The 12,130-nt window shown below is 34.5% G+C and overlaps 1 protein-coding gene across 1 annotated transcript in view; it reads left to right on the top strand.

Annotated features, from left to right (window-relative positions):
• Positions 1–12,130, top strand: part of LOC136858300 (unconventional myosin-VI) — a 384,418-nt gene that overhangs the window by 194,232 nt on the left and 178,056 nt on the right. The window contains exons 12-13 of the mRNA XM_067137739.2: positions 1,676–1,873; positions 7,590–7,814. Coding sequence (XP_066993840.2) covers positions 1,676–1,873; positions 7,590–7,814 — 423 coding nt within the window. The remainder of the gene's footprint in view (positions 1–1,675; positions 1,874–7,589; positions 7,815–12,130) is intronic.

Below are 12,130 nucleotides of genomic sequence, written 5' to 3'. Positions count from 1 at the left end.
GCGGCCTTAATTAAGGTACAGCCTCAGCATTTGCCTGGTGTGAAAATGGGAAACCACGGAAAACCATTTTCAGGGCTGCCGACAGTGGGATTCGAACCTACTATCTCCTGAATACTGGATACTGGCCGCACTTAAGCGACTGCAGCTATCGAGCTCGGTAGTCCCTTGGCTACTAGTAGAAATTCCTATCACTGATGGACAATTACTTGGTATGTGTATGACTACATTTTTGTCCACTTTCATATAGTTTTCCAGATTCTGAGTCACGTAAGAGGGAATGCCTTTCCCTGTCAGCAGCTTATGGGGTGTACTCACTTCCTTCCTTTCTGTGACCTTTTGCAGTTTCATATTTTTTTTGTACTATTGCTGATCTTAATTTGATCTCCTCCTTCCAGTATAAAAAAAAGTCAAGTATTGGTAAATGTTCAAAAAATACTGACTGATGAACAATCTTCACAGCAATTCTCTTTACACTGTATAGAGTTAGTTAATGGCTCATGGACTAAATGTTCACATGACTGCCAGTGATATTTACATGCATACATACATACATCCATACATACATGCATGCATACGTACATACATACATACATACATACAAACATACATACATACATACATACATACATACATACATACATACATACATACATACATACATACATACATACATACATACAGGCAGACAGACAGACAGACAGACAGGCAGGCAGACATGACAGATAATTAAAAATTGTGTTTCCTTCTTACTGTAGGCACGGCTGATACAGAAATACTATTATTTTTTTAATTCAGAGCAATGTACAGACAGTGCTCTCATTTTATGTACAGATATTCCATCTCCATGGCTGATTGTCAGGATCTTGGCCTTTGTGCCTCATGGTCTTGGGTTTGATTCCCAGTTGTGTCATGGAATTTTAATTGCAAACAATAAATTCCCTTGGCTTGGGGATATGGCATGTTAGTGTGTCCGACATCAAGAACAAAAGTGAACTGTTGGCATTTGCGCTAATATAAAAATATGAAGTGAACAAGAAAGTCCACAGAGCAAACCCCGATATGACACTTGTGAACAGGAGATTTTTGCAAGTATGTTTTAATGAACTGATAGTTGGAGGAACTGAAATTCAAGCTGCTATAGAAACACTGGTTAAGTTATGAATACATTTTAAGTGAGTTCCGATTGGCTTTTCAGATTCTCAAGACACCATAACATAACAAATAACTTTTTTTAGGCGTATGCTCTTTAAATGTACCATAATAGAAGTGTTTTGTTGCTCTAAATGTTTTAAAGCAGTTTCTTCCAGTTATTTCAGTTAATCTGGACTTCTGTTAATCTGGCCTACTTATCCACTCCCAATTAGTCTGGATTAATGAGTTTCTGCTGTACCACTAAGTACAAAGTTTCAATTCTAGGAAAATTGATCACAGGGGTTCTCTCAATCTTTGCAAGTCTAGTTCTGACCTATTAATTACAATCTTCAGATATATTCCTTCTGTATACCTCACTGAAGTGGTGTTGCTGACTTGGGTAAACAAGTAAATAAATAGTAAAATTTGACATTTTCATAATTTTGAATGGACAGTGTTAAGTGCTCAGAAAAGTTTATGATAATAATAATATACTAAATAAGTTAAAGAAAAATTGATTTATAAACTGCTCCTTTCTTTTCAGAGTCAGTTTTTGCAAAAGAACAATGATGCCCTTCACGATTCTCTCATCAGTCTCATTCGGGCAAGCAGTCATCCCTTTCTACAGTGGATGTTTCAGAAGACAACAACAGTTCAACAAGGAGGTCGACTGAGCTTTATCAGTGTTAGTGCCAACTTTAGGAGTCAGTTAGAAAAACTGCTGGAGAAGCTACGAGCCACAGTAATATCTTTTATCATATCTGCCTTAATTATTTGTAGAACATGTTGGTGACTCATTCAAAATAGAAACGAAATCATTGAAGGAAAATGAGGGGAAAACAAGGGAATAAATATGTTTTCTGTGATTATGACTAAACCTTCCATGTTCCTTGGGGAAGGTTAAGCATGTAGGTTTCTTACTTGGGTCTAGAAAAATCGCTCACTTTATAAATAGCCTAATTTTGCTTCCACTAATTGGGATAGAAGGTTGGATGTCTCTATTCCTGGCTAATCCTCTTCATTGCCAGCTCAAAATGGTGGTACTACTCTCAACTTGCTCCAAGAAATGTCCATCTATGTGGTGTTGGCAGAGATGTCCAAGCATATCCCCATTTGAAAAGCTATCTATTTATCAGTGAGGTTCTGGAGTACCCATTCAGAACACACTTTCCAATAGCCCAGTTCCCTGAGTACAACACAGCATATGAGATTTGACACTGAGGTTGATACCAGTTGACAGCTTACACACAATTATAGTGTTTTTGCCTCACTACCATATCTGTAGTAATGATCTTTTTCTGCTTCCTTATGGGCACTTGTCGAGGATATGGGAGACTCCTGTCCATACCTGGCCACTTGAAACTGTGTTCGTAACCTGAACACAGTGCTTTGTTTTAAACATGTGTCCCTGTGCATGGCTTGCATTTGACCAATGATTTCATTAGTTGAGGCACCTACTGTGCATAAGAATTGAATCATGCCAGGTTGTACTGATTTGAACATATCCATTACATGCCACTGTTGCATCAACTTTCTTCACTACTTAGTGAACATGTCTCAGATAGACCCCATTCTGTGTTGTTACTACAAACACCAAGCCATGCAGTATTGTGACTTCCTGACTTCCCAATGAACTATTCACAGTATTGCCAGCTCTGTCTGTGTTTCAACTGAACAACCTCTGTATATGAAAGCTGTAAAACTTCTAAACAAGACAACTTCTGTAGTGACAGATGATGTTAGATTTAAATTAAGCTCCATCCTTCCTAGTTTTACTTCTCAAGGTAGCCTTTTTAGAGATTTGCATATAGTGTTCAGAAGGCAAAATCCAATATAGTTAATTCGTTTCATCTGTTGACATAGACCACTTTCTACAGTACCTTTTCTCCTAGAACCTGTCCCTCATATTTTAATAATTTATCTTCTTAGGGAAAGTAGGGCCAATGATATCAGGATATATTCTATGAAACTTTCTTTTGCAGCACTTTGGACTTTAAAACAATGTATATGTGTTTGAAGATGTAGAGATTCTCATTGTCCTCATCCTTTAATGTTTTCAGTTTTGTCCTTTTCTTTTCCTTCTATTGTTCCCTCTTCGCACATCATCCTTCCTGTGTTTTTCCTATTATGTGTTCATTTTCATGATTTTGTCTTTTCATGTATGAACTGATTCAGTTCTTATTTATTCTTTTTCATTTCTTATATTTCTTTAAATGTAAATGTCACAAATAAACACCCTTTTCTTTACTGTATATCTAACTTTCATTATATTAGTGATGGGAAAAGTGCAAGGAAAAAGTTACTGGGCTGAATTACAATTACCAGTAACTGAGAAATATTTTACTCAATTGCAATTACAGATTACTTTTTCAGCAAGCGATGTAAAATTACAATTACTTCACAGAATTCCAGCCTTAAGGAAATCACTGACTTACTATTTTGACACAAAACTTTGCAAGGAAAAAGATACTACTTCATTTTGCCTTTTATAAGCATAGAGATATTAAGTGGCTATCATCACTAGTCAAGACTTGGAACTTTTAAAATGATCTTTTCTCACCATTTTAATTTAGTAAATGACGTTTAGCATTTCAAATAATTTGCTACAGTACTTACGGTACTTTTAAAAAAGAAAAGGGATTTTAAAATTCTCATCGCTAAGTCTCATCCTATTTGGTGTGGAATTACATCTTTGCATTTACTGGAAATATGCCCTACAGGGGAATTTGAAGGAATACCTGGGATTTAACAACATCCCCAGCAACAGTGGATATTGTAGGATAAGTAGGATGTCTATGGAAGTACTGGAGAGATATTCAGCACTGGTGAAGCTACTGGTTATGTTGTAGTAGAACTGAACAAATTATCTTCAATGTCATTTATTCTTTTCTCTAGTTCTGCTTTGATGCAATGTATACCAATTACTGCAATATAAAAATTACTATTTAAAGAAGTAAATTACAAGTAAAAATTAAATTTGTAAATCAATCACCCCTGATCTGCATTTAGGGCAGTTGCCCAGGTGTCAGATTTCCTATCTGTTGTTTATCTAGTCAACCCCATGGTCCAGGGGTAGCAAGCCTGGTTCTTACTAGGAGGTCCTGGGAAAGAGTAATGATTACAAGTAAAAATGACTAATGACTTCCCAACTCTGATATTAATAACATTAGCATAAAATAGAACCAATATACATTTCACTTCATCCTCATGCCAAGACTGAAGTATACACATCTGACTATGTGATTTTGGCTGAAAAGAAAGTACTGGTATCCCATTCCTTGTTTCATTAGTCAGGGCTAAGTTCAAGCATGGTTTAAATATTTGCATTGACATAGTGCTCTTATGTGAATCAACAGTTGTGTCCAATAGTTTGGAGTTGACAAGATCCATTTTATCTATGTGACCTCTTAATAATATTTTCTAGAATATATACGAGACCATTTGATCCAATAACATTCATATGTGAAGAAAAGACTGGAAAACATGGATTTGTGTAGGTAATGTTTGTAACAAAATGTGCCCCAATACTTGAAAACATGAACAAATTTTATTGTTAGAAAAAATGGATATAAAGGTAACATTTTTTACACTTGTCACTTAAAGTAAAACTTCATACTATTGTTAGTTCTCATCTCTGTGGTCCTTGCATTGCATGTTCTTTTAGAAAACATCACTGTAAAAAAGTTTGACTTCCTTTAAAAAAATTTATTATTCTTCAGACAGTAACCAAAGGAGATACTTATACTTGAAAAATTCTTTAAAATGAATTTATTACACATAAAAGAAGCTGAACATCAAGTGATTGCATATGTGCAATGAGTGATGTACCAGTAGGCCCAATAGTTATCAGACAGGTACTGTAGTATTTATCTCTCAAGGGAAACTGCGAAGAGAAGAAATTCTCCTGATATGCTGTTTGAGTTGACCAAACAGAATAGCCTGAAAAGTAAATAACACTTTGTTTATTCCTAGAACTACCATAAAACAAGGTAAAGCAGATCAAATATGCACAGATGCCAAATTACACCTCCAAAGCAAATATCAAAGAAACTCACCAATAGCCCAAGTGTGATGGGGGAGGGGTGATTCCCATTTAAAACCAATACTTAAAAATAAGAAATAAGAAATCTACTGGACGATAAACATAACATCTTATGACTACCAAGGGGTAAATTTCACACAGTGTTCATAGATTTTCCCAAGGCCTTTAATAATTTTAAAAGAAACATTATATCGTCAAAGCTTGATTCTCTTGTAGAGGACAAGGCTCTCACTATCCTGATCCATAAGATGTTAAGAAATAATACTGTCATCATTTCAGACAATATAACTTCATCGAGGGAGATCACGCAGACAAATGGCGTTCTACAGGGCGATCCTCTCAGCCCTTTATTGTTTAATGTAGCTATCTATGATGTGGTTCAAGTGATAAAAGAGGTGTCAAATGAAGTAACCATGTATTTGTATGCTGATGATATGGTTCTATGATCACATGATGTTAAAGAGCTACAAAAAGCACTGGATGCACTGGAGAATTGGACAGATACAAATGAATTGCAAGTGAACAATGAAAAGACTGACTACATGATTTTCAGGAATGGAGGACGAATACCCTCAAATGACAAAGTGACTTACAAGAGTTTTAAATATCTAGGCTTGATGATGCAGATGACAGTAAACTCCTTTAGGCTTCATATTAGGCTACGTGCTGCAGCAGCTATGAAACCAATATTTGACATCAAGAATTTAAATAGATTATCTCTTAAGACACCCATGATCTTGTTTGACGCAAAAAGAATTCCGATTTTAACATATGGACTGGAAATCATTTGGGATAAGCTAACAAAGAATGACCTACACACTCTAGAAGAAATCAAAGCCCGATTCTTAAAGCCAACCCACTGTGTATCCAGATTTACTAGATCAAGACTGGTTTATGAACTTGCTAAGGTGCCTTTTTTAATTGAAGATTTGAGATTCAAGCTCGCTGTACCTTATACAGACTATTGGAAGAAACTCTTGGATGAAAGATTGGCCAAAAGGAATGATATTTGTACTGAATTCTATTCAACTGAAGCAATGACGAATAGAACTTGGACCAATACAAACCAGGATCTCTGACATTTTGTCAATTCTATGGCAATTCATGGATACCAGTATAAACTCTGCAAAACTAAGATCTTTTATGAACCTGATGATAGTTGTGTGTGTGCACTGTGTGATTTGACTTGTCCTCGTTACCATGTTTTGGAATGCTCTAAGCGAAATAGGCCTATAATAGACTTATGCTTAAAATGGCATGTAATCGCTTTATATACACAAATTGTGTGCTCTATTAAATTAATTACAAATCATCCATGTTGCACTGATCTGACATCTGTGCATGTGTGATCTGCTTTATCACATGTGTTCCACTTAACCCTGTTTTATGGTACTTGAGATCAAACCAGTTGAACCAATACAGGCTAATATATTCATTACTGTAGTTGCTTGATTAGACCAAGCTTTCACTAAAATACAAAAACAATTTTCTAAATTTCCCTGTTTAAATTTTAAAAAATTAAGTCATATAGGTCTACTGGAAACATTTCAACTTTTCTATTCTTAGGCTACCTGTCATGCTTTCTTCTTTATGCCTCTTCATACACCATTGGGAAATTTTTGCTTCCTGCAAATACAGTAGTCTCACATCTGCTCACTCTTGGTGTCTTTAAAAAATTTGTTTTTTATTTACTCAAGAAAGGGCACCTGAGCCGAGGCTCTTATGGCGCAATACAAGATTTAATATTGGCAGAGTTACAATATATTGACAATACAATAATAGCTTATTTCTAAATACGTTACAGTCTCACAAATATAAATACAATACATAATACCACTGTACATTACTTGGTTGAAAGATTTACTGCTCATTTTCTTTTGTCCCTTGATTATTTATTTTTTGTTTAAATTTTGAAATTGTTGTTGCCTGTTGTATATGTTTTGGAAGAGCATTGTACACCTTTGCAGAGTAGTGCCATAAGGAGTTACAACCATACTTACTAGTTTTTACAAATTTGGTATGGACTCTCTTTGCTCCTCGAGTGTTATATGAGTGTATGTCAGAATTTGTAATACAGATAGTGTTTGTATGAATCAATTTATGCTTAATTTTATATACCATCATAGCTGAAGCTCTATCACATAACATGTGGAGTGGTAGAAGTCTGCATTTCTTAAACAAATAATCTGTAGGTGTTAAGGGTGGTAAATTAAAAAGTACTTTTAGTGCTCTTTTTTGTAAAATGGCAACTTTCTCAAAGAGTTCCTTATTGCAACATCCCCAAACATGAATCATAGATTAGTTACTCATGTTTTATTATTCTGAAAATGTGGTAAGTTTTGTTGCTGTTATTGTTGGATTTTCATCTTTTTATTTATAAATTCTAAAATAGATTTATTGAAATCTGTCAATCCAGGGCAGCAAATTCATCATCTGCATAAAGCCTAATCAAATGAGAAACCCTGGAAATTTTGTTGGAAGCTCAGTACTGACACAATTGGAAAGTTCTGGAATTATGTATGTTCTTCAGTTGATGCGTAATGGATATCCATCTCGAACTGTCATCTCTGAGTTGTTCTCAATGTACAGTAAATTTTTGCCTCCACAGATGGCATGCTTAGAGTCGAGTCTGTTTTGCAAGGTGAGTACCATAACTAGAAAATACATCTTAGTTGAAATTAATTGTGATAATCAGTATTTCATTCTGCATTTAATTGGTTGTTTATGAGATGGGCTAAACTATTTAACCGACTGCACCAGCAAAATCAGACACAATGATGGTGCCAAGATGTTAGTTTTCAGCTATTTCACAGTTAGCTTGAAGCCTACTATTTTTGGAAATGAATTTATTCTCCAAGAAATTCTAAGACTAGCATAAATATTAAATGATGTGCCTGACTATTGACAAATATAATATGCATTTAGATTCTGCTTTTTTGAAATAATAATAATAATAATAATAATAATAATAATAATAATAATAATAATAATAATAATAATAATAATAATAATAATAATAATAATAATAATAATAATAATAATAATAATAATAATAATAATAATAATAATCTCTCTTGAATACCCAACACCAGAATATCACGTAAAATTCTTGATTTCTTATGACTTGTGAATCTCTCAAGGGCAACTGCAGAGTTGGAGGATCTGACTGGGGCCTCTGAGGCACTGATTCTAGAAAGAATTAAGTTCAGGACTTAGGTGAATGGGATAAAGTATCTTGTGGAAAAAGTGAGAATATTAATATTATTATGTTTTACGTATTACAAACATCAAAATAATAGTCAAGGGTTATGAATTTCATGTTGTTGGTCCTTACTGAACTGAGAATGACGTATGAATAGTAACACAGTAAAGGTTTCCACCTATTCAGTACTAATATGTATTTATAATGTTATAAATTACATGGAACTAGTTTCGACCCACCTAGGGGTCATCATCAGCCATATTAAAGCATACATAAGTTTTTTGTCGAATCCTAAAACATGTTATTTTTAACTGTAATAATCATAGGATTTATAATTTATAAAGTGAAGTGTGGTAATGAGATGAGAAATGTTGGTATGGTACAGGTGAATAGTAAATAATAATATATATACAAACAAGTTTGGAACAAAGTACAAGTGGGGTGCTTAGAGTTGTAAAAATATAACTTCGTGGATGTCAGTGGTCCTTGTACTAAAGAATCAATGTAAAATAACACATATAAACATATATACAAGTATGTACAAAGTCTGGAGAGTAAAGAGTGATACTCTTTTTATGTCGAGTCGGCTTGACACTTAATAAGTGATCACTTAATAAGTGATCAGTGTCAAGCCGACTCGACATAAAAAGAGTATCACTCTTTACTCTCCAGACTTTGTACATACTTGTATATATGTTTATATGTGTTATTTTACATTGATTCTTTAGTACAAGGACCACTGACATCCACGAAGTTATATTTTTACAACTCTAAGCATCCCACTTGTACTTTGTTCCAAACTTGTTTGTATATATATTATTATTTACTACTCACCTGTACCATACCAACATTTCTCATCTCATTACCACACTTCACTTTATAAATTATAAATCCTATGATTATTACAGTTAAAAATAACATGTTTTAGGATTCGACAAAAAACTTATGTATGCTTTAATATGGCTGATGATGACCCCTAGGTGGGTCGAAACTAGTTCCATGTAATTTATAACATTATAAATACATATTAGTACTGAATAGGTGGAAACCTTTACTGTGTTACTATTCATATGTCAAAATAATAGGGAAAAATGTAAATAAGTTTGTCCAATGTGAAACATCAATGACTTATTTATAAGTATAGTTATATAAATATATGGCTGTGGAGCAGCTCGTCTGATGATGGCTTAATAACGTTGGAAATCCTCTCATCAGGTGTGGTCATACATAATGTAGAGGGCCTGTGTGCAAGGACCTGACAGAAGAAAAATAGTTTAGTTTGGCTGTAAAGAAGGACTTAAGCACTGCAAGTGAAGTGAAATGCATTACTAGGTAGCAACTGTACTCCAGTGGAGCTGTTGCACCTATGGAACTTTCTCTGTACTCTATGTTGAGAGCAGCCTAAATTGCTACCGATTAACAATGTAGCCATGCTGAAACACTGGATCCCATGAGATTCTCAAAGTCAAGCGACATTGAGCATCTTCACCATTTAGATAGGTTGCCACATGCTGTTGGCATGAGGAGGAACAGAAAGGAACTGGCCACCCTAACACAAGTTAAACTTGTTTGGCTTAGCTAGAGCCAATAACCTAACATCAAGGTTTAAATAAGGCATATGTTTCATCTATTTCTTTTTAAATTCCTACTGGTAATGATTTTAAAATTCTTGGCAACAGGCAAATTGACAAACTGGCCATATAAACAAATCATCAAAAAGAAGCAAATGCTAGGGCAGTGGTATTCAAAGTGTGGTATGCATACCACTAGGGGTGATTTATGAGTTTCATGTCTGTATTGACAGATTACTTTTTAACTATTTCAAAATGATCATATCTTCAAACATTTGTTAATATCTTCACTTTCATTTTATACTTTGACCAGCAAGCACATAACTTGTTTATATTCTTTTAAGCATTGTATTTTTACTTCATCCTATTAATGTCATTTACTAAGGGTTTATTATATATACTACATACTGGTTTATCTTTGCTTATACGACCTGTTTCAGCTGATGATGGTGTCCATAGACACCGAAACCGGTATTGAATAAAAATGTTGTGATCATATTAACAACATATTATGTATTGAAAAAAGGTGGATCAATCAAATTTCCTTCTATTGTATGTTATCTCCTTTCAATACAGACCAGATATGAAGTTTTTAATGTTGAAAAATATAATAAAACACATTAAAATACACTGAACATATTAAAATACATTAAGACAACATGTGTAAAAATGTGTAAAAACACGTCATAAGTTTGAATATGCATGTCTTGCATATATCTTCATTTGACTCCCGTGTTAGAGTTTTTATCCATAGTTGTGCATCAATTGGTGCTGTGATCATAGGCAATGATGTGGGTCTCTTAAAATGTACCCACGTACCCTAAATGATAACACATATTCAATTTACATTTAGTATGCCCAATTTAGACACGTTCAGATATGTTCTTTCCTCACAGCATTTCCCTTTAGACAGAGTAATGTCAATTATTGCCTAATATATTCTTAAAGGTACAAAACTATGTTCAGCTGATGATGACCAGATAAGGTCGAAACCGGTACTGTAAGATAACATTTTTTTACAATAAACAGTATTGATAAGGTGGAAATTCTTTCTTATATGTTCCACTAGGGGTACCAATATAGTTGGTCCGTTATTATACGTTATAAATTTTCCAGCTAACTCATTCCTGGTTGCCAATGTTTTGCCCCAGTGTGCTAAGTTGGGCTCATAAGGTGGTAAATAGCACACCTACCAAGATGCATGGCTAGTGCATACTGTGGAGGCCACTGTGTAGGCTGCTTGGAGTAACCAGCAGTGCCAGTGCACTATGAGACGCTTTGTCTCATTTTAAAAAATTGATGCCTGCCTGGCCATCAGATGATAAAGATATTGATTCCCATAGGGAAACCGAAATATTTGATCTGAATGAGTAAATTTATAATACCAGTATAGTTAGTCCATTATTTCTAAATTTATGATGTCCAATATAATATCCAATGTCTTGTGAATTAATGATGTGTGTGTTCTGAAGCTTGCTCCACCTTCGGTGGGGAGGCAAGGCTGTGGAATGGGGAGGAGGCGCCTACTAATGTCATTCCACACCATCCATCTCTCCAATGACAGCTTGTAATCAATCAGCACCACTTATCAATTGTTTACCTAGTCTTTTCTTAAATGATTTCAAAGAAGTATTCATACATATCCTTGGTAAATATTCCAATCCTTAATCCTTCTTATAAATGAATATTTGCCATGATTTGTCTTTTTGAATTCCCACTTTATCTGCACATTATGATCCTTCCTACTTTTAGAAAATCCATTCAAGCTTATTCATCTGCTAATGTCATTCCATGCTATCTCTCAACTAACAGCTCAGAATATACCGCTAAGGTGAGCAGCTCATCTCCTTACTTCAAAGTCTTCCCAGCCTGAAGTTTGCAACATTTTCGTAACTTTTGTCAGAAATCATCCAGATCAAATTGCACTTCTTTATTTTGGATATTTCCCTATGCAAGTAATCCCGTTTATGTGCATGTGACATGAAATAAATCTCTTTCACTCCATTATATTATCTAATACCTGCATTTCATAACGGGGAGTCAATATGTGCAGTTCAGTCTCATATGTCTTATGACCCAGGAAATAGCATGGGAAGTCCTTTTGTACGATATTTATTATTAAATGAGCACTTTTTCAGTGCAAGTACTAGGCAATTGTTAATTTAATACGTTGCCTTCCAAGAC

Source organism: Anabrus simplex, chromosome 1, assembly GCF_040414725.1.
Source record: "Anabrus simplex isolate iqAnaSimp1 chromosome 1, ASM4041472v1, whole genome shotgun sequence".
NCBI classification, from domain to species: domain Eukaryota; kingdom Metazoa; phylum Arthropoda; class Insecta; order Orthoptera; family Tettigoniidae; genus Anabrus; species Anabrus simplex.
Note: the sequence above shows the minus strand (reverse complement) of the source record. Positions and strands in the feature narration are given on the sequence as shown.